Here is a 23808-nt window from a genome sequence, read left to right as displayed (position 1 = left end):
TAAAAAAAAAGGTGAATGAAATCAGGCATGCAAGAAATGAGAAGCATGAAAATGGTAACTGAACTGAGACCACTCTGCAATTTAATCTCAGGGCATTTTTTTGTTTGTCCTGGAAGACGACTTAAGTTTATAGATACACAAAACAAATATGCTCAAATTAATAACAAGTTACTGCAAGCTCTGTCTCTCCAGCTTTTACCACCTTTTGTCTTCAGCATCTCACTGTAAGGCTTATTTGGGGAATTTCTTTTTGTTGCTTAGAGCAAATACCTAGCACATAGAGAAGTTTGGGTTTTTTCATCCTTTCAGGAACATGTAATACACAAAATCATCTACTAACTGCATTTCCAAAAGTTCATTATCAGACACTTTTTAAGAGGCTTGTGTTTTCATCTTCATTACCTTCACTCATTGTTCACTCCTCTTTCAGTGGTGGGAAACAAATGAAGGATGAAGAAGTTTCAGATTCTGGGGACATGAAATCTCTACTAACATGTATCTGTGCAACCCCATGTAGATCATATGGGATCACCCATACAGCACATACTACAACAGATTTCTTGAACACTTCTTTCAGGAAGGAATCATATTTTCTTGAAGGAAATGCATTTTTCTGGAAGTAAGCTGAACCAAAAGACTCTACTAATCCTGCCTTCTGGCACTGGAAGGCTGCCTACTCTCCACAAAGGAAAACAAAGCATTTATCCCTGAATTACAGCACAGCACACCACAGATTTACCTGCATCAACCATTAAGAGCAGGTTCTTAGGGAAACTGCACCAAAGCTAGTATGTCCTGCTCAGGAGCTGATCTGTGGGAAAAGCAGCCTAGTTTCAATGCAGCAGCTGCTGTAGAAACATGGGATGTCTGAGAAAGAGCTGCTCTGCTTGTTTCAGCAGGTGAGACTGCCAGGTTGCAACACTGCTGCACCTGAGCTGCCAAGGACACCAGTCATGCACAAGCAGACAAACAGAAACCAGCCCCAAATGACAGCACTTCCTGAGCTATTCTTTCAATTACAAACAATGATGCTGCCTGCTCCTTCCATTAATAAGATTCAACTGCAAGCTCACTAAACGTGCTGGGACAAAACCCAGAACCCCATGTGACAAATTGCATCTGTTTACTTCTCAGGGAGACATTTCTGTGTCTCCATGACACAATGCTAGTAAAGCTGATAAAGAGAAGACCTTTATTAGATATGACTAACAATATAAAGGACTCTAGTTCCTAACTTTTTTTCTAAATTGTGTTTTTCTCTCCAACTATTACTCCAGAGAAGGCTTGTAGTATAGGAATAAAGTGAGAAAAGAGAAAATATGGAAGTTATTGCCTGGAGTTTTTTGAGCTGTGACCTGTTATTTCACATAGTCAGGCTTGGACTGACAGTCAATGAACAGGGAGAAAAAGTGGATCCTCTTTCCTCAAGGTTACAATTTAAATTAAAAACAATTTTTAAAAAAGGGTGTCAAACTATATTTTGGTAAGATCTAAACAAATAATTGATTTTGAACATAGTTTTTTTGATATCACTGTTGTAACCTACAGGACCAAGGAAATACAAAGGGAAGGAGATAACCTCATCATATAGTTTCTATAATCGTAATATTGGGCTGTATGATAAAAAAGATTATCTCCATTTGATAGCAGTATTTTTGGTTTGGTATTGAAGGACATTCTGGATGGCAGAGATCTGCAGCCTCCTTGTAGGCAAGCAGCTGGTGTTGCAGCAATGATGCAATTTTTGTGGAGCTGTCAAACAAGGGACCCTCTCACTTGTGTTAGCTGGATTCCTTCTTTGTTGTTATTGTTCTGATCCAATTAGTCACTGCTTTCAAGTTAAGGGAAATCACTGGCTGATTGGACTGAAATACATACAAGAATAATAGAAACTCAAACCAGTGACAAAAGAGGAAGAATATAAATATTTTTTTATGTGAAATACCTCAGTAAGCCAATTGCATGCTTTAACTAAACTTTAATTGCACCAAAACAACACAATGCAATCAAAAAGAGTCTGTGTTGATTCATTACATATCAGAAATATGAGAGATGGAACTGAACTAATCCAGGAATCTGTCACTATGACAAAGCTCACCATGGAGGCTGTTTTACCTGCCTTATATGACAATACATGCAAGAGACAGGTCTGAAAAAAAACCAAAGCAGCTCATCTCTGCTATCTCCCTTCCATTCAGTACTGGTGAGGTCACACCTGCAGTGCTGGGTTCAGTTCTGGGTTCAGTAAAAGAGGGACATGGATATACCAGAGAGAGACCAGTGAAAGTCCACTAAGATGATGAAAGGACTGGAGCATCTCTCTTCTGAGGAAAAGCTGAGAGAGGTTAGAGTGTTCAGCCTGGAAAAGGCTCAGGGGATTTCATCAATGCCTACAAATACATGAAGGGATAACACAAAGAAGGAGCCAGGTTCTTTCCAGTGGTGCCCAGTGCCAGGAACAGAGGCAGTGGGCACACGCTGAAACAAAGGAGGCTCCCTGCAAACACCAGGAAACAGTGAAGGTGACGGGGTGGTGACACAGGTTGCCCAGGGAGGCTGTGGAGCTTCCCTCCTTAGAAATATTTAAAAGCCATCTGGACTCTTGTCCAGACCATTCACTCCTTCAGGACTTCCCACCTGGATGCTGTTATGGTGCAAGTGAAGGGATGCCATACTGTGGTTTGATGTGAGGCTCCTTACACTGCAATTCAAATATGAAATATGTCCCCAAAACAAGGCTGAACATGGAACAATAGGTTCTAAAATGCTGAGATATGTAATACAGAGGTGCCCTTGATCTTCCTGAGAACAGAAATGCTGATGGCACGCCAACAACAGCAAAACTGCTCGTGCCCAACATAAAACAGCAGAAAATCCTTTCTAATATATTCTAATCTGTGCATGCCTCCAGGTCCCATCCCCTTCCTTGCAGCTGGTACAGTTAGAAAAATACTGAGTTATGAAACATACTGAATTATGACATGTCACTGCCTACTTTTCTGAGTACTGGTATGCACATACTTCTATGTTAACTGAAACCTAGATCATCCCTCTCCTTTGTAGTGGTTTATGGCTCAGTCCAACTTTATGTTTAAATGTATGAAAAACAAACAGCAAAAATGAACGTATTTGTCCAGAAATTATCCTGCAGGATATGTCTACACTGCCCAGTGCATCTGAGATCTGTGGGTTGCTGCCAGTGCAGATAGGTCAGATATTAGACCTGGCATTGCCATGTTAGGGTAGAGCATCATGCAATACTTTTATCCCAAACCAGGCAGCTCTACTGTTTTCCCTATCCAATCTTGCCCTTGAACTGGCTTTGACATCCCTATGCTGCACTACAGCCCAAGTAGAGAATGAAGTATGTGTTTTATTAAACTCAAAATGAAAGCATGCTTTTTTATTCCATGGTCAACAACATTCTTTGATGGCTGAGTTAAAGAGTTGCCTACTAATTAAGTGATTTGAAGCTATAAAGTGATTGATCATGAGGATTAAGAGAACACTTATCATGTCAGATATTCAAGATTAATTTATGTGTAGTGTTGCCTTTCTACTATCATTTTGATAATAAATGTGGACTTGATCTCTGCATTAAAAAAATCTAGCTGAACCATTCTTTGTAATATGCTGGTAATACTCAATTTCTGATGACATTACAATCATTATGATTTTTATACTGATTTCAGAGTTTCTATAGTTTCTCAACAGTTGTGAGAATTTTGCCATTACTATTTCTCACCTCTTTTCTCAATAAGAACAATTAGATGAAGGTGGTAAGGAAGTAATGCTTGCACAACAGCTGTGAACTGATGCCTATTACAATTGATGTTATGTATTTACTGCAAATGTTATTACTTATTTTAAAAAATCAGATACTCTTACAATTCCAGCATGAAGCCTATGAGTTACATAACAATAGCACATGTTGTCCTCAGTTTAGAAATAGATTTAAATCAAATAGGACTTCTCCAAACAGAAAGGTACAGGCTTCTCATTAGTCAGGTACGGACATTCTGACTTGCCACACAGATCAACTAATTCCTATTTGAAATTTATGTTTTCATTCCTATTAATTTTCATTTCTTCATCTACACCCATAGGCTTTCACAAACATTAACAGCAGGTGGACAGTCAAAGCATTCCACCCCCTTCCCACCCCTCTTCTCTCCTTCTTCAACTCACTTAGCTCAGACAAGGGTATATCACTATGCCACTTCCTTCTACTGACAGCCCCTAAGCAGTAAGCTTTAACTCTAGGTCTTAGGAATAAAAAAGAAGTAACAGCTTTTCATCAGCCCTTGGCTTTTGCCTGCTGGTTTTCTTTGTTATAGCATTAAGATTTGACAGCAGTGTAGTAACACCCAGCAACAAGCAATGCAAAACATTCACTGTGTAAACAGTGCCTATTTTCTTCCTCCCTTCCTTCCCATTTCACCTCTTTGTTTTTCACTTGCTATCCCTCTGTCTCACTGTAATTTTTATCCATTTCATTCTCTCTTTTCCTGCTCCACACTCTACATTCTTTTCAAATTATTAGGAATTCTGAGCTGAGCCCTAAAAGCAAATATACAAATGGATCTGATACCCAGCACCTGGTCATAATTAAAAGGTAGACATGCCTCAGATGTAAAAGCAAAGAGAAAAAACATTGCTTCAGATAGGTTCACACTCTCCAAACTCTCTGTTCCTGTGTTTAACCTACATGAAGAAGGTAATTTTGAGGAAAAACTCATGTACAAAGAAAGAAAGAAAATAAAAGCTCATGATTAGGCTTCTACAGAATCCCTTTCCAGTGAAAACATCTCAAGTTTTACCACACTGCCTTCCCTCCAAATGTCTTTTTTTTTTAATGCCCTTCCATGCATTTCTTAATGCCACAGCCAAAATTCCTCACTCCCAAGTCCTTCCTACATCCACATCTTCTCCTCATTGCAGTCCTCTTCACTCTCTATATAACTTTAGAGAATATGACCTAATTGCTGTCTCAATGATGATCCAGCAAGCCCTGGAGGGAATTCACACAACAAGCAAGGGGTTCAGAAGCAGTGCACACCACTAATGTCAACAGCACATGCCCAAGTGATTCCTCTCAAATAGGGACTGTGGACCTAAAATACTATTAAGGTGATAATTAATAAACCCATTCAGAAATAATCTTCATAATCCACTTAGTTTGTTTCACTATTTTTAAGAGCAGAAAACATTCTGAAACACTAATTAAATTCTAAGCAATCTACAGAGGACACTGTTCTTATTTTTTCTGCATCACTGAAGGCCGTTCCAACACATTTTCTCACCCCCCAAAAAGGTGAGTTACTACATAAAGGCATTATAAACCAGACATAAACAACAAGGACCACACACTAACAGCATGTGTTTATATCACAGTACTCACTAAATACTCATTTGAACATGTGGCCTCCTCAGTACATCAGCTATCAGCATTTTTCACATTTCTAGATCAGGCTTATCTGAAAAAGCTGGTTTTGCCAGAGATAATCATCCAAGATACTTACCCAGTTGTGTAAGGTATATTTATTCCCCCTAGATTAATGCTTTCACATCCAACAATGAAGAGTGTTGAAAAGCACAGCAGAGATACACCACTGCAGATCATAGCCAACTTTGCAGACTCTCTTGCACCAAGTTTCAGCTTTTTTATAATGTAGCCACCTAGGACAATACCAACACCAGCACTTGGGACAATAATCACACCTGCCAGGAAGAAGTTTGAACAGCATTAAAACAGGACCTACAGAAATGGCATAAAACATAAATATTGGTTTCACTCCGTAATTAGATGACTGCAAATGCTGCACTAAGATCTCCATTGTCTGATTCTCTGCTAGCAAACTGAGTCAGATTTTTCAAACCTCTGGAGTGTTGTCAAATAATTTATAAAAGGCTCCTTATCACATTAGCAGCAGCCAAAGAACTATAAGAGAACTATTGTACTTAGAAGCAGAAACATTGTTTTGTATTTATTTTAGAATGTGGAGAAGGGCTACATATAGGTCCAGTTTAACCACTGAAAATTTGAAGAAATCCAGATTTGGACACAAATCTTCCTCCTCCCATTCTCATGACTAATTCCAGTGAAGCACAAGCAGTAACATCAAGCAGGACCCCAGAACTCTGCCCATCTGGGAGTGCACACTCAAGCCTGGCTGAGAATTCTGCCTTCTGCATACTTTACTCAGGCTGAATAGCACTTTCCCAGGCAACTAGCATCAGGATGAGGAAATGGCCTCAAGCTGGGCCAGGGGAGGCTCAGGCTGGACATTAGAAAGAACTTCTTCACTGAAAGGGTGGTTAACCATTGGAATAAGCAGCCCAGGGAGGTGGTGGAGTCGCCATCCCTGGAGGTGCTCAAGAAATGACCAAAGTGGCACTTGATGCTGTGGTTTATTGACATGGTGGTGTCTGGTCAAAGGCTGGACTTGGTGATCTTGGAGGTCTTTTCCAACCTTGAGTCTATGATTCCACAATTCCCACCTCAGTATTCCAATTCATCTCTCCACAGATATGTGGAGTGTAAACTGATCAAACACAATTTGAAAAAATTAGGATAATAGAATTAGGGTAAGTTTAAGACAGAAAGATGTGCCTATTAATCTTCTGCTGCTCTGCTGCTGCAGTTACAAGTTTCAGCAACACATCTCCAGGTTGTCCCCACTTGTCAGGTCCTGAGGTGGTAGCAAAGCCAGCAAATGTCTTACACTTTTCTTCCCCTGTCTTTTGCTTCTCACTGACATGTGAGAAGGTTTTTAATTAAAGTCTTTGCCAATAAAGATACATTTCACATAAACATGGAATTTGAACTACTTTTGGCAGCTGCCTCTACAGAGAAGTTAAACTTTATAATCCAAATTGTTAGAGATGTTGGTCTCTTAAAGAAGCCAGTAAGACTATCACTTGCAAATACCTTTACAATTATTGCAAAGCATACTCATTCTCTGCTAATATGTCCAAAGGTGAAAGAGACAATATATTTATCAAAATGTTGAGATTGTGAAAGCAAGAATAGAGGGAAAAACAGCTGGCACCTTAATTATCCTGCCATCACATTACAGAAAAAAATGTCATTTTATGAGGAAGATTCTAAACAACAAGTCTTCACAAAATCAAAACCAGTCTTTCCTTCAAGAGCAGAAATGAAATGTAGAAGCTGCACAAATTCAAGACATGAAGTTTGTCACATAGTGTTTTTTGATGATGATAAGCACCAGGATTGTTTTAAAATCAAAAGAAACTGAGACTCAATTAATTGATGCTTAGGAGACAAAAAATCACCAGTAAAATCTTTCCATGAAGAGATTTGAGAAGCACATGTACTCAGCTGGCAATGTGCATATTAATCATAGATGAATAATGTAAATAACATGTAAATTCTCCTTTTACTAATCAGAAAATTTTTGAACTTGTAGTGTCTTTTACTTTATTAGCCAGTAGCAATCTAATACAGAATTTCCAAGTTTCCCTTCCCCATTCTTACCACAAAAAATTATCTATAAAATTAACAACTGTTGACTTCAATGCTAAATTTAAGAGCTGGGATTGTAGAAGCAGTGCTCACTTGTTACACATCCAGCCTGATACATTTCATCATCTTCTGGTTCATTATAATAGTCTTTATCAAGTAATTTAGCAGGGGAAACAACAGATGTTAATAGCATCACACTTTGGACAAGGTCACACTAGTTTTACCTCTTTTAATGTACTGGCTGCTGACTACTTTTTCTGGCAATAATGTTCCTGGTTTATCTTGAGAATGAAGTAAGTTATGGTGCAGCCAACCCATCAAGACCCATTACAGTAAAACTCCTGCCTGTGTAGCTACCCTAAGCTTCAGAGAGCATCACCAGCCCGTGAGTCAATGTTTCCTCCTCATATGCAGAACATAGGGATTTCATGCCCTGAAGAGAATCTCATCCCAGAAACTCTCAAATAGAAAGCACCACATGGTGCTTCTCTGACTCTTCCCCTCCCCACTGTAGAAATTTGCATTTCTTCCAGCCACTGCAAGTGACAAATTCTTCACATGTGAGCTCTCTGTGCCTTCCTTCTTCCTTCTGCTACTTTTTATCCTTTTTTGGCAGATGACCTTGGGCAGCTTTACCCCATACTTCACCTGTGTCCCCACAATTCACTCAATCATTCCTAGGGCACAGTGTCTGGAAGTATGAGGGAAGGAATTACTATCCTGCCTAGTAATTAGCAGTTATTCTATATGAGAAGCACTATGAAAAATTTAAAAAGATTATCATGAAGACAAATGCTTCTGATGCAGCTAGAAGAGAAGGACTGCGTGACACAGGTCCCAGTTCTGCACAATATTTTGGCCTCTTTTAGTAGCCAAGTTCCCACCTCTCTCAGTCACAAAGCAGTGTGAAGCTTAAAATTTTGTGGTCTGTAGCTCTGTTGAAAGTTGGACATGGCTGTACATTGGTATAGCAGGGAAGGTGCCACACATGCAAGAAAGGGGTCTCTTGAAATGACAGGTAGGAGAGAATCTGGGGAGCTCTAGACTAGATGGTTGTTTTACTGAAATAAGTAAGTAAGGAGAACACCACCACCCTGGTGGAGAGAGATAACTGAAGGATGGGACAGATAAACAACTATTCACTGAGGGGGAAAAAAAAAGATAAAGGTATTTTAAAGATCAAAGAGGAAGTAAAATTCACAGAAAATAAGAAGAGTTTTAAGGGATTTTTGAAGCACACAAATTGCAGATATGTCTATGGTTTTTCTAGCTTGTTTTTGTCGTTTTTTTCCCCCATACAAAACCATCAACAAATAAGAAAAACATCTGTCCAGGCCTATGCAAAAAGAAAAAAAATCCAGCCCTTTAACAATATGAATGGGTTCACATTTTACTAAATACATACAACAAACATCAAAAAATAGTCTGAATATCTAACCAAATGCAGAAAGCTGGATTCAATCCCCTGTTTCACAAATACATTTTTGGTTCATTCCTAATGGACTCATTTCATTAGCCAAAGCCAACCTTGCAAGGTAACACTACGTGGCATTGCCTTACCAGTGTAGATGCTGGCATTGGAAGCTGGGATGCCAAACTGTGACTCGATGAACTTGGGAATGAAGGTAATAAAAGCTGTGACAATGGCACTCTCAGCTGTGTATGACAAACTCACAAAAAGGAATGTCATGTTGCTTAAGATCCTGACAGCTGCTCTTGGAAGCTCTATAAAATGACAAAAATGACAAACGAATGTTATAAACAATGAGTGAGAAACAAAAGCAAACTGAAACAGAACCAATTGATTTTCTTTGAGGCAGACTGGCAATAATGGCTTGCTAGCAGCTGGTACACTTGCTAGACAGAAGGGAGAGAGCATACTTGGGATTGCAGCCCTTGCTCCCTGCTCTGACCCCATCTCACTGCCATGCTCAGGGCCATGGTCTCACTTGGAACAAACACAACTGAGGTGTGTGTTAAAATAACATCTGAAAGAACAGACACTAACACCATAACAGAAAGAAAAACAGCAATAAAATGTAGGGGGTTAGGAATTATTCTGCTACCTTATTTTGAGATTTTCTGTAAAATAACACACATCACTCTGCTGAACTGACAGTACTGAGTTTTGCACTCCAAAGGACGAAAAAAGATCTATACTCCCCCTGTTACTCTCTGCTTCAAGGGCCATGCTTGGAAAGTTGGGGTAATGATAATCTAATTTGAAAGGGGAGCCAAAATATTTTTAGTTCAACATTTTTCTACATGAATTAAAAGCACTTACAATGATGCAGACAAAGCATAATAAAAAGATTACATCAATGATATCAAGGAATCTCAACATACATTACATAGAACTCAATTAATATTCTCAGAAGGGATAAAGCAATCAATTAAAATTGAGAGTATGTCATTAACTCAAATTGAAAAAGTATTCATAGATGTTACAATTATTCTCAAATCAAATATCAAACTCCCATTAAATTCAGCACTGTAGTTAAATTAAACACTTACATAGTTTTAATTAAGTCCTGCAGAGATGTCAAATTATCATCACCCTATTCAGCACTTAATTTTTTTCGGATTAGATGCCGTGATTTTAAACAAGGCTTCTTTTCCTTGGGGCTTTTTTTACCCAAGATCAGTTTTTTAAAGTATTATATCTAACCTACTACAGTTCAGTTTTTTCATTTGCTTTTCACTTGGTACAGAAATGGAATAGTGCTTGAATCAAAGCCAGTTGAATTCAATGACAAGAGCGCCCATTTCAAATATATGTTGAGAAATAACAACTCAGTGAAATTTTTATTGATCTTAATAGTTGTCAAGACAAAAATCTGTCTCACTTTCTCCACTGACTCCAGTAGGTCATCTCTATAAACAGAATTTCACTTGCCATGTCAAAACTTGTCAAGCTGCAAATTAGCACTTAAATTGTCTGACTGCATCCAGTCTTAGCTTATGCCAGTTGTCAAAATTTATACTGAATTCATCATGAGTACTGGGTTTATAATTTTAATGTAGTCAAATGCTCCCCTGCTACATCTATGAAAAACATATTAAATGTTAAGTACAAAATCTGGTGGAAATAACTAATGAATAAATCACATTAGAAGCACTCATATATTTGAATCTTAATGTTTTTTACCACCTACAGCTTAAAAAAAAAAAAAAAAGGTGGTGCTGTTTGCAATAGAAGCAACAGGAACAAGAAGTTATGATCATGCTGATGCTGCTGTGAGAAAGGAGTCAGGAAGCAGAAAGAAGAATTAGTCCTGCTGGAAACTGGGCTGCTTAGTGGCAGCTGCTCACCTGGGTTGAAAATATGGGAGAAAATAAGGTATCATCACAGAGAGAAAGATAATTTTATTAGGATGATGAACTGAGTGTTCGTTGTAGAAATGACTTGGTAGTTCTTGACCAAGAGCTGAACTCAAAGTCTTTGATAGATCAATTATTTTAAAGAGTCTGGTCCAGACATCATAATATCTGGTAAAGTTTGTCCTTCCTGGTAAAACTGATCTCCAGGAAAATGTCTGCTTTAGAATTTTCAGTCAAGTAAAGAAATAATTTGGCAAAGAACTTCAGAGATAATGAACATTTTGCTCCTGTATTTGTATGTAGAGCTGTGCTTCTGTTGACTCCTACTTACATCTCATCTGAGCACTCAGGCTAAAGGTCATTATTCATTTCAAAACTAATTAGTATTTTGAAATGGGATTTCTACTGTTAAGTAGATAAAACTTAGCATCTTGGAATAAGAACAAGTTCTCTTATACCCATATGAAGGGCTCTTCAGAGAACAGCTTTGCTGATTACTGTAAATTTTGGCATGAAATAGTTTTATTTCTGCAAGCCACACTAATACACGCCACCTGGAGCACTTAAGAGTTGATCTTCATGGTGCATAATCAACAATTGTCTGGCATACAAGGGAAAGTTTATATATAGTAAGAAACTTGGAAATATAAACACATTCAGAGTTAGACTTTCCTTGATTTCCTCCCATGATTACAATCAAACCCTGTCTGACAGCATCTGTACTACACTTTTGAATTTAAAAAACTGTAATAGAATGGTACTGTTAAGTAACTCATCATCTTTCAACCACAGTAACTGTAATAAAATGCAGGAATGCAAAAAACTTTAAGGATACTTTACACCACATAATCAATCATGCTTTTAAAACATTTCTATGTCATATTAATCTTGTGTGGCTAGCCATAAGCCTAGGTTTTGATTTCAAGGCCATTATTAAACCTATCAGGTTTGATCTTTAGGAAGGACATCTTCAAAAGACATTGCATGTTGTTGCAAATGTGCATCAGAAATAAATCTACATAACTTGCAATTTCCTTCATTCTGTCATCTAAACTAATAAACCTCTATCAATTACACTCCTAAAACTAAAACAATCTTCTAGCATGGCTGCAAACATGTTTATATTTCTGTGCAGTAACTCAAATTTTAACATCTCCCTTTTTTTCCCCCCACCCCAATAACCTAGAATAATCTAGTATATAACTAAGAGTAAATTGAACCTGCCTTGCTGGACTGGTTTGCTAGTTTACTGGCAATTTTCTTTCTTTCATGATTTTTGTCAGTATTTTTTTTCTGGTCAGTTATTAACTTTTCTTTCATTCGTGCTGGACCACTACTTGATTCGTGGTAAGGGAAAAGCATAAGAAAAATCTGCAAGTAATACAAGTATTCATAAATATTCCTCTAAGCAAAGCACTGTCAACAGAATTTCAATAAAAACTCAATTTTGACTTCACCTCCTTTTTCAACATTTAATACAGTTTCTTTTATCCCTGTTCCTGCACACCCAGCCCAAGGCAATGCAATGGATACAATCAGTTGAATAAACCATCCCAGTCTACAGCACTGTCCCCCTCCAGTCCATCAGGAAAATCTCTTGGTAGGGTGGGGCAGATATTCGCCAGAGGAGCTCCCTTCTGCCATTGCTCCCAGTGTGGGCAGCACAACCCAAGCCTGCAGCCCTGGAGAAAGCTGGCTCCACACTGAGATCTCAGGGGCAGCTTCCACTCTTGTGCACCAAAAAGCAGAGCCAATATTTGAGACAGAATTTCTAGTTTATTTATCAGAATGGAAACCAGCAAAGTGACACGCAACTACGTCAAATATATCCTGCATGGAGCTAATCACTAATCTCATTGTCATTTCATTATCTACTCACACACCATTTAAACCTCACTCAACTCTCAGGACAGGACTAAAGCACTGGGTGGTGGCTGGATGGTTGAATAGCCCCTAATATCCCATCAAGGGAGGAGGGGCTCAGAACCAGTTTGATATGAATAGCCCCTAATATCCCATCAAGAGAGGAGGGGCTCAGAACCAGTTTGATACAAATATTACTTATTTTAATTTGATTTGATTTAGAGCAGGTCCTCGAGGCTCCAGTTAGGACTGCTCTTCACTGCATGGAGCTATGCCAATCTTTTCTATTTTGAGCTCTTCAGGACAGCCTAAGAAAGGACAAGAGGGAAGTGCTCAAGGTCAGTGGCACTGCAGGATCTCCAGCTCATGGTTTGCTGAACCCTCTGACATTCACAGTGCCCACCAAGTGTCTTACACACAGCCACTGTCTCCTCCTCCTCCTCTGATCCCTGTCAACTGATCTTCAGGTAGCACAGACACTCCAGTTCAGATCCTTGGAAAAGCACTTCAGTGAGCTTATCCAGCAGCCACGAGCCCCTCAGGAGTTTCTTTTATCTCTACTGATGCCCTGACAATCATTATTATCCTGCCTCTGTCCCTCACAGGAACTCACTGAGAAAGGCATACAACAGCTGGTAGCTGTGAAAAGGCAGACAGGAATATTCTACATTTAAGAAAGGGATGTACATAGGGACCAAAAGAAAAAAAAAAAAAAAAAAAAAACCCCAAAGGCTACAAAATACATGTCATTAAGTAGATTACTTATTTAATTCAGGTTAAATCAGTCTATTTTAAGTAATATATACATTTGCTTTCTTTATATTGCTCCTTTATTCAATTGCACAGTAAGTTTCATTACAGTGGTAAATGAAAGGGACTGCAGATACAATTTCCATGGTATAATACCCTAAGGGTATCTAGGTAATAAATGAAAACAGTAGTTTTGTCTGCTCAGATTCATGCAGTATATGCATGTATGGGATTGAGCCATGGTTTCTTCATTATAAAACTCCTCTAGTTCACGTCATCTACACTACCTCTATTTTTTCCTATAAACTCCATCCAACTTTCTTCCTCCTGTGACCTACTTACTCTTTTACTTAATGCTTTTGATACCTGACTCAGAAGCATTCTTCAACTCACTTTTTGTATTTGAAACATAAGTAAGAAAAGACTGAATTCCAAGCCTTTGCAACTTGAAACATGTGAAAAAGCAAAGTTGTATCTGTCTTTTTATCTGATTTGAGCTCTACCATGTGCCAAAATAAAGCCCAGGTCACTCAAGTTTGAGGCTACTTGTGGATGGAGCCAGTTTTGGTCTATTTCTTCAGCTTCTACTGGCAGTCAGTGCAGAAAAAAAGACTCTCATGACTTTTTGATAACTTTTTATTGGCTTAGAGAATTAATTAGGAAATTAGGACAAGTTACAACAAGCCAAAAATCATTTTGCTAGGCTTCCCAGGTAAGATAACATCATATCAGAAGAAGAAAACAGTTACTTTCCTTAGCAAAGCTGCACAGATTTCAGAGATTTGAGGGCACTAACCTATGACATGGCAGACTATGACATCATTGATATTTAATAATATAGAACAGAAAATATGACCTACTAAATCAACAGTCTCCTGGCTACTAACTAAGTGGAGTTCCTGCCCACAGTGCTATAAAAAGATGAAGCTCTAAAAGTCAATGGAAAGTATAAAATGTTCACTGCATCCCAGAAAAAGCAATGCTAAATGACTTAGACACATATGATCCTTTTTTCCTTCCCATTATAAACAAAATTACCTCAGCTGAGAAGCTTGAGGCATGATCTTATTCCATAAAGCCCACTTAAACTGGAAAAATAATTAAATGATAGTGCATTCCTGCTGCAGGCCTTCTTTGCTAGGGTAACTGACACGGAATGGGAAAGCTATTATCAGCTTATAGCAAAATCCTTCTTTCTGCTTATCTCAACTAGCTTGCTATCTTTCTGGCATATTTCTTTTCACTGTTCCACATGGTGAAGTTTCTCCTCCAGAGAAAATGAAAAGTTTTGTATAGTTTTGGTAGCTCCATTAATATATTAATATAGAATTTTATGGAATGTATGTTATACATCTAGGCAGACACATACCAAAGAAACACATGCCTAAATGAGACATTCAGAAGTTTTTATTTCCATAAAAAAAAAGTCCTAGAAAACATTTTCCCAAGCAAATACTTGTTTTTTTCTGCTGTGCCTGTGGGGACAACATGTGCTGGAAGGTGAAATTATGTACCAGAACAGAGAACCAGCATCAGCAAACTCACTTGGATGCAATTCACCTGTATACCTGTATGGCTGAGGTTCACTTTGCTTACTCTTTGCTTGCCTTGTACCTTAAGAAGCTGATCTGCAAGCTAATAAAATCACACCAAGAAAGTTCTGCTATCCTTTTTTTTCTTTACTTCTGTAGAGATTAACAGTAACTTTAGGTACCCTGAGAGAACCAGTGTAAATGTAATATAGAGCAAATCAATATGTATGTGTGCAAATGTAACTTAAAATTACACTGGGTTTAGCCTAAAAACAACTGGTTTTGCTAAGCCTTGTCTACTTGGACTAAAAAGTGATCACAAACATTTCACTTAAAAGTCTGCCAATCATTATAGCCTGGCCTGATATCCAATTAAAAAGTAACACTAATGTCTATTTCAACAAACACTTAAAAGTTTTGCGTTCAAATTATGTCTGATGGTTCAATAGATATTTCATGGTTTCTCCCAGTCCCACTGCATTTATTAGGCTACCATGAAATGTCACAACCAGCATTTGCATCTTAGAATCCAAGGAGAACATGACAGGACTAACACAATGGCATTGAGGCACATTTGCTTTTGTCCTGTAGTATTCAATTTTATGATACTGTCAAGTCTGTACTGTCAATTTAAATTCTATATGCTTCACATGAATCAATTTGTAGCAACACTGCCCTTCTTCCCCAAGCAATTTGTCAATAATTATTACTTACTGTTAGATTTTACAGTAATGGTTACCCCTCGAATAAAATAAAAATCTCTACTACTTGTCAATCTTTTGATCTCTTCACTTTTCAAAATTAACACAGGTTTTATTTGTCTTAGCCTTCATAAAATAGTTTGCAGTACAAAACATACAGGAAAGGAATATGAAACAAATAATCTCTCTGTGAACTTACCCAAATAAATGAAATCAATTGAACTCACATAGCAGAATTCCTTCCACTTGCTTCACTTACACTGTAGGAAAGCACTTTACTCCATGAAGAAAGTTCAGCTTACAAAGCAATTGTGACAATTACAAACTCTGATGCACCAAATACATGTGGTGGGGTCCTGGAACTATAGGAAATAGCCTACCTGTTTGTTACAGGTACACAAACACTGACCATTCAAGAAAAGTAATGTGTTTCAATCATTGCTGCACCCTGTCATTTTAGAGCATGAGCAGCTATTGAAGTCTCAATAGCAAAATATAATAGCAAATATAGGGTGTCAAAACTGCCTTCAATTACACTCATACAATCCTGAATGAGCCTGCACACAAAATCAAAAGCATTTATAAAATAAAAACAAACTTTACCTTTAACATTCTCTCCAAATCCCATAGAGGCAGAAACTGAACTATCTGTTTCTGTTTTGCTACTTGTTTTCTCCTTCATCACATCATCATCACTTGAAACATCATCAGAATTCATCTTCTTTTTCTTTTTTTTATGTCGAGGAGGGAGCTTTTTCGGAAAGGTAAACATGGGAAATATCACAAGGAGCATAGCAATGGCACAAAGGAGAAATCCACTCCACCTAATGTCAGGGAAACAGGAATGGAAAGAAACCAAACACATTACATGAAACAAACAAACTGAAGTTACTATTAGAGGCTGCACTGGCTGGAAAGACATATTTGCAAAATATGAAAAACTGAGACTTAGAGTAAAGAATTGGAGTAGGGGAGAACATTCACTGCACTAAATTCCATAATCAGAAGATGTTTCTGTTGGCTTATTTACTGAAAGGTATTTATCCAGGGCCCATCAAATGTTATTACATAGTGTCCGTTTTAAGTTACCACAAATTTTCAGTTTCGGTAGTTTTTCAGTGACAAGTGTTGAGAATAAGATATTTAATTTGACTTGCCTTTCACAGATAATTCCCTGTAAAGCAATATAGTTCTCTGGAGTACACAGAAAAAGCTATCCATGTCATAAGAAGATAAAATGTTCTGATAGATACACCTGTTCTGCTCCAGTGCTTACCTCTCACTGTCCTGACTGTCCAGTTCTCTTCCCTCCACAACTGAAGAGTTCCCGAAGTCTGAATGTAAACAACTAATGTGCTACAATTCATGCCAGGGTTTATGCCCAAAACTCTGTTCTGTGACTGCAACCTGAAATAGCCTTCACAAAGAATTTCTTCTTCTCTCTCTGTGTCTTTCAATTATGGGATATAAAAACAACCCTGAAATGATCCCTTGGCTCTCAGAGAATGACCTGGGACATACCCACAGAAGGGACAATGTGTGGGATACAGAACAGAGCTCTTCAGCTGCATACAGTTGTCCTCCCTGCAGCCAAAAAGCTTCATGGACTTCACCACAGCACCGCAGATGGGCAAAAGGGCTGCACTAGAAACTTCTGTAGAGTTAACTCGAGTCAGCAGCAGAATACTGATAGCAGAGTATCAGATAACATCATTTCTCCTCTGAGTTCTAACAGTGAGAGACTAAGGGAAACATAACCTCACATAGCTGGTTCCATAAAGAAGGACAACCTCAGAATCCACCTACAAAGTTCTTCTTACATACTGGAAGTGCAGTTTTCACTACAGACTCATCTCATCGCACCAGGTTTACATGGCAATGTTTTGATAGCACGGTGGGGACTGCAGGGCTGCTTCTGTGAGAAGACATTAGCTGTCCCATGCTGGACAGAGACAGTTCCAGCAGTTTTCAGAGATCCACCACTACCCAATGTTGAGCCTATCAGAATGCTTGTGGCACCTTGGTGTTCATTTATTCAAGAGAGGGGAAAAAACACTGCACAGCAGCTGTGTGAAGGGAGTGAGAAAATACGAAAGAAACAACCCTGCAGACCCAAGGTGAGAGAAGGGGAGAAGGGGCTCCAGGTGCAGACATTCACCTGCAGACCCAGGACAAGGCCATGGTACTCGGCTCCAGACTGGGGGGAACCCACGCTGGAGCAGGCTCAAGCAGGGATTGTGGGCTGTGGAGAGACCCCACAGGAATAGGTTTTCAGGCATGACATGTCACCCATGGAGGATGCTGCACACAGGAGCACTCTGTTCCTGGAGGACTGCACCCCATGGAAAGGACCTGTGCTGGACCAGTTAATAAAAGTCTGTCTGAAGCAGATAAGGAGCAACAAACTGACCACACCCCCCTTTCCACAGCCCATTGCATCACTCCAGCAAAGCTGAGCTTTGGGAGAAGGACGGAGTGGGTAGGAGGTGCTTGTAGATTTCTTTTTAATGCTTTCTATCCTACTCTGCTATTAATTGGATAAGTTAATTTCCCTAAGTCAAGTCTGCTTGGCCCATGATAGTAATTAGTGAGGGTTTTCCCTGTCCTTATCTCAATCTATGAGCTTTCCATTGTATTTTCTCCCTGTTCTGCTGAGGAAGGGGAGTGAGAGAGCAGCTTGGTGGGCAACAGGCAGTCAGTCAAAGCCAACCCACCATACAAATCTACACTAGTACTTGTAGTTCCAGTGAAGTCAATCACATTACTATAACATCCAACCATGACAATGAGAGCTTTTTCATTTCAAATCAGATTTCAAATCAGAATCATGGTGTGTTGACCCTGGCTGGATGCCAGGTGCCCACCAAGGCCATTCTTATCACTCCCCATCATCCGCAGGACAGGGGAGAGAAGATGTAACAAAAGGCTCCCACCAGCTGCAAGGAAATCTCTGCTCTGGCATCTGCAGTACCTCCACCTCCTCCTTCAATGACTCTGGGGTCTGCAGAGCTGTTTCTATTGCATACTCATTCCACTCTTTTCTGACTGCTGCTGGTGTTGCATGTCTTTTTGTTTCCTATTTCTTAAATGTGTTATCCCAGAGATGCTGCCACAATCACTGATGGTCCCAACCGTGGCCAGCCTCCTCTTGGAGGCAGCTGACATTGGCTCTCTCAGGCAAAGGTGAAGCTTCTGGCAGTTTCTCACAGAAGCCACCCCTGTAGCCCTCCTGCTACCAAAACCTTGCCATCAAACCTAACACAAGAACAATTTTTACATATTTTTGTACTACCTTTACACTATTAATTATATACTTGTTCCATTTTTAAAACATTTTAAATTCTGAGTAGACAAGATTACTTGCACACAAAAGAAAAAGCGTTTGGCCTCATATTTGTCTGCAAAGACATTGCAAATTTTATTTTTCAATTAAGACAAATTCATATGCAATGCTTCATATGGTAAATGATTATACACAGGCAACGAATAAACAGCCATGTGTAACACTATTTTTATTAGAAGCTTACAGGAAGCTTTTTCAAGGCAAATATAAGTGACTGAAAGTTTTGCCTAATTTTGATATTATGTAAACAGAAAATCCTCTATTCATTCATTTTAGCTGATAACATACATGGATTAGGAAGCAGACTTTTAGGAGGATTAGTCAGCACTGTCAGACAGAATAAATCCGTAGTCTGTATAAAAATGTAGCAACATCCCTTTCAGGATCTCAAAGGCAGAATCTGCAAAGGCACTGATCAAAGAAACAATCTGTGGCAATAATAAGCAGAAATCTGCAACCACCCACTCAGGAGGAAACAGCAAAGGAGACAGGGCCTGTAATGTAGCACAAGATGAAATTCAAATCCAAAGGGACTGTTTTGACAGCATACCAAATGTTGGAGATGCCACAAATGCAGCGCTGGATGCAATTATCTCACCATCTACACTTCACAACTTCCTGGAGAAATATCAAACAATTGGAAAACAGACAAAAGACAGCATCAAAAATAATAAGGACACCTACAGTGGGAAATTGAGAGGTCAGAACAGAAGCTATATTAATTTAAAAAGCCCTTGATTTTCTGTCTTCTAAAGTCAAAGAAAATATGCAGAAGAATACCTCAAAGGCATCCGCACAAGCCCTAAGGCCTCAAATAAAGCAATTAAAGCTAAGGAAGGACCAGACAATGCTGAAGGAATTCCTTTAAACTTCTTCTGTGGAATGTTGATGAAAGACCATATAGGAAGATCCAAGTATTAAACAGATTCTGAACTAGGAAAACACTCAAAAAAGTGTCAGCAAAAGAAAATTTGATTCAAAGCACCTGACGGATTGCCAAGGGCTACTTCACAACTAATGAGGTCCCTATATAGCGCATTAACAATTTTCAAAGACAACAACATGATGAATGATTTCTAACAGAGATCCCTACAGTTACCACATTTGAATAAAAAACAGTTTCAAACATTTGATGGGCTGGCACAGACAGCTGGCTTGCAATTTAGCCCAGAGCACCTATAGAAACCCCAGGTGTGCAAAACCTAGCAGCAGAAATCCAAGTCCTGTGAAACTCAAGGAATAATCAGACCAGAAAAAACCCTGAAAAAAACCATTCTGCTTTACCATGTTGCATGAGAGATAAACCAAATAACATGTTCTGCAATATACCTCCTAGAAAGAAACAGCTTAAGGAAAAAAAATAGGCTATACTGCTTTTATTTTAGCCACATATCATAGTTACTATACTCACTATTTTGTCTGTAAGCATTGCCTCCTCTAACAATGGAAACTGTTAAATTGGGTCCCATGATAAGTTACAATAGGAACCTTACAGCTATAATAGATAGGAATCAAAGACACTAATTCACTTCAAAGGGAACACAACTCAGAAATCTCATATACGACAATTATCTCAATTGAACCATACTTTTATAGTGTGTCAGCTGAAGTAAGTGTTGGGCTACTCTTACATTTCAAATTGTTAGATTGCATAAATAAAAATAAACTTGACTACACAGCACTTCCCTGCAAGGAGAAAATGTCACAGTCCCAGAAAATACATTTCAGTGGAATGAAATGTGTACTTCCAGAATTCTCTGCAACCAGACAGTTAGTGACTAGCAAGGAACAAAGGTTTAACCCTTACACCACAGAAGTCTTGCTTTTTTTTAATGGGTAGACATAGCTTCAGAAAGAGAAAAGAGAATGAGACATACGCTACAAACTCCACTAAACTCTTATGAGAGGCCACCACAGCTTGTGCAACAAAATATCTGAGACCTGATAGGAGTTGATACTCCTAGAAATGTAAGAGAGAAAGAACTGACATAGTCAAAAACTAAGAGAAATAAAAAGACCTGGAATACCCTTCAAGGAAAGCCAGACCCTACAGATTTAATCACCAAGATAAAAAAAAAAAGAATTATTTTTACTGATTTTGTTGCTTTGGCTATTTTGCTGAAGTTGCTTGAGTTAAAACTCAGTTATATCAGTGGTTGTATTATAGATAAAGTCAAAAGTTTATCCCATATTCATGCAGCCCCACTGATTTCAATTAACAAACACATTTATAGGCCTGTTTGCAATTTCTGTCAAAAACTACTGATCAGATGCTGATTACGAGTCCTGACATGGCATTAAAACATATGAAGTGTAAAAATTTTACAAAGAAAGTGCAATATTTTGCTTTTATTCCAAATCTTTTATACAATAGTCCAGATTTTGACATTGCTACACACTGACAGAACAAAACTTTTCAGTGAGATAAGCAGTAGATAAATCAGGGCAGGAAGTTGTTAACCCCAAGGCTGCGCTCAGCACTCAGCTTTGCCTTTCTCTTGCTGAAAATTTGACAAAACACTGCAGCAATGCTCTTGGACTAAGTAAGACCAATAAAGCAGGATTAAATCCTTAAAGGTTTAGGAAAACTCCAAGGAGAGAATTTTTCATATCAAACTGTCAGGAAAGATCACTGCAGAATAAACAGGAACATACAGACTGACTGCAAACTAACCCAGGGCATGAGAATTGACACTGCACCTTACACCTACAAAGCAGAGCTCTCTTCCTGGGATAATGAACTTCAGCTTTTTTCTGAAAACTTCAAGGCAGACGTACAATTTATCAGAGAAAAGACAGTTAAGGCCTCAAGACCTGCTTCCTCAAAGGCCCATTTCCAAAGATGCCACATCTCAAAGGCTGCATGAAGACATCAGCTAACAATCAGAGCTGCCACATCTAAGTACTGCTGGAAGCTTACTCCTTATTAGAGAATAATGTGATGGTTTCCAGCATCTGCTGCCTAAACACAAGCCATCACCACCTTGAGAAACAAGGACTGGAAAGGGCATGTTCTGACCCATCCTATCTCCTTCAGCTGGAACAGGACCAGTAAAGTCTAGTGCTTCTCATTTCGGCAGCAGAGTTCAGTGTTTCAAGCTGCCTCTGGTAAACCAAAGATTTATCCGGCTTCCAGTAGGAAGAGGTCAGTTCTGGGCAGCAGATTGTCCATGGCCTCCTGCAACACCAATATCCTGCCAGTGCCCAGTGTGCTCAGGGACAGTCCTGAACAGCCAAACATGCGGGGCATCCCATGCACTGCTCCTGTGCACTCCAGTGGAAAACTTCTCTCTCTCAGAGGCTAGTGTGTAGCAATCAACAGAAACAATATCTTCCTGGGCCTCCTTCCACAACCTTAAACAAGTCATCAAGGAATAAAATCTTCCAACCTGTCTTAATTCCCTACCAACAACTGAGAGAACAGTTTTGAAAAATGTTTGATCCTTACCAGTTTCCAATGAATCGGGGATCACTCTGGTCAATGTACACAGTCGTCCTAGGATCAACATAGAAACCAATAAGAAGTCCTCCTAATAAGTATCCAGCTGCAGGTCCAAGTGCTCCCATTACATACATGATGGCTGAGGAAATAAAAGGTCAGTCACAGATCAATAAAATGTTTCATTATTTATTTACACATGAAATCACAAAATAAATGATGCTTCTTTAAACAAGAAGTTCTGCACCCTAAAACTTTTAGGGACCTTTTTTGCAACCAAGGCAGCAACTACTGGCTAAGTCTCGTATTAGTAAGAAGATTATTGCCTTCTGCACATTTTCAGTCAAGTTATGCAAGTATACACTATTTTAGTATTCTGGATGGAAAGCATACTTGACTTGCATAAAACTTTTCCCATTTGATAACACTTCCTTTAAATCAAATCAAATCAAATCAAAATGAAACAGAAAAGCAGAAAACTAAAGAATAAAAATTGTAATCAAAGAATGAAATACAACATTCTAATTTAGCTATCATCAATCTAATACTATGTATAAAAGAATGGTCCATTTTAAGAAATCAAATATTCCTATTTCAGAAATTGATAGAACACAGGTTTAAACAGTAAAGTCCAATTTAACTAACTTGTTATCTTTCTATGGTAAGGTCACCCAACCAGTGGATGAAGAAAAGGTGATGGATGTGCTTTTTCCGCATTTTAGTAACACTTTTGATACTGTGCCTCACAGCATCCTTCAGGACAACTTGTCCAGCTGTGGGATGAGTGGCTGCAGGCTGTGCTGGGTGAAGAATTGGCAGAGCTCATAGGGGGCACCTGGTCACCAATGGTGCTCCCCAGGGTCAATTCTAGGGCCAGTGCTGTTCAATACATTTACCAACAACCTGCAGGTAGGAGCTGAATCCATCATTAGCACATCTGATGATGATCCCAAACTGGGAGGTGCTGCTGACTCTTTGGAGGGACAAGAGGCTTTGCAGAGGGATCTGCACAGACTGGAGCACTGGACAGTGATTAATGGCAAGAAGCTTAACAAGTCAAAATACCAGATTCTGCAGCTGGGATGGACTAATCAGGCACAAGTACAAACTGGGAAAGAAGTGGCTGAAGAGCCTCTCTGCAGAAAGGGATCTGGGGTTGCTGACTGGCAGCAGTCACAGCAAGAATCAGCAGTGTGTCCTGGAAGCCAACAGGGCAAACCCCATCCTGGGGGCCATCAAATACAGAACCACTAGCTGCTCAAGAAAGGTGATTATCCATCCCACTGTGTTCAGCACTGGTGCAGCCTCACCTGGAGCAATGTGTGCAGCTCTTGGCACCACAATTTAAGGATGTGAAGGTTCTTGAATGG

At 39.0% G+C, this 23808-nt stretch overlaps 1 protein-coding gene across 1 annotated transcript in view; it reads right to left on the bottom strand.

Annotated features, from left to right (window-relative positions):
- The window catches only part of SLCO5A1 (solute carrier organic anion transporter family member 5A1), a 72664-nt gene that overhangs the window by 18671 nt on the left and 30185 nt on the right, over window positions 1-23808 (bottom strand). Inside the window, exons 2-5 of the mRNA XM_056485280.1 lie at window positions 22448-22580; window positions 16260-16480; window positions 9050-9214; window positions 5523-5721 (exon numbers count right to left, since the gene is read on the bottom strand). Of these exons, the coding sequence (XP_056341255.1) occupies window positions 5523-5721; window positions 9050-9214; window positions 16260-16480; window positions 22448-22580 (718 nt within the window). The remainder of the gene's footprint in view (window positions 1-5522; window positions 5722-9049; window positions 9215-16259; window positions 16481-22447; window positions 22581-23808) is intronic.

Source organism: Oenanthe melanoleuca, chromosome 2 (assembly GCF_029582105.1).
Source record: "Oenanthe melanoleuca isolate GR-GAL-2019-014 chromosome 2, OMel1.0, whole genome shotgun sequence".
In the NCBI taxonomy this organism is placed as follows: domain Eukaryota; kingdom Metazoa; phylum Chordata; class Aves; order Passeriformes; family Muscicapidae; genus Oenanthe; species Oenanthe melanoleuca.
This window is presented reverse-complemented; position numbering and strand designations above follow the sequence as displayed.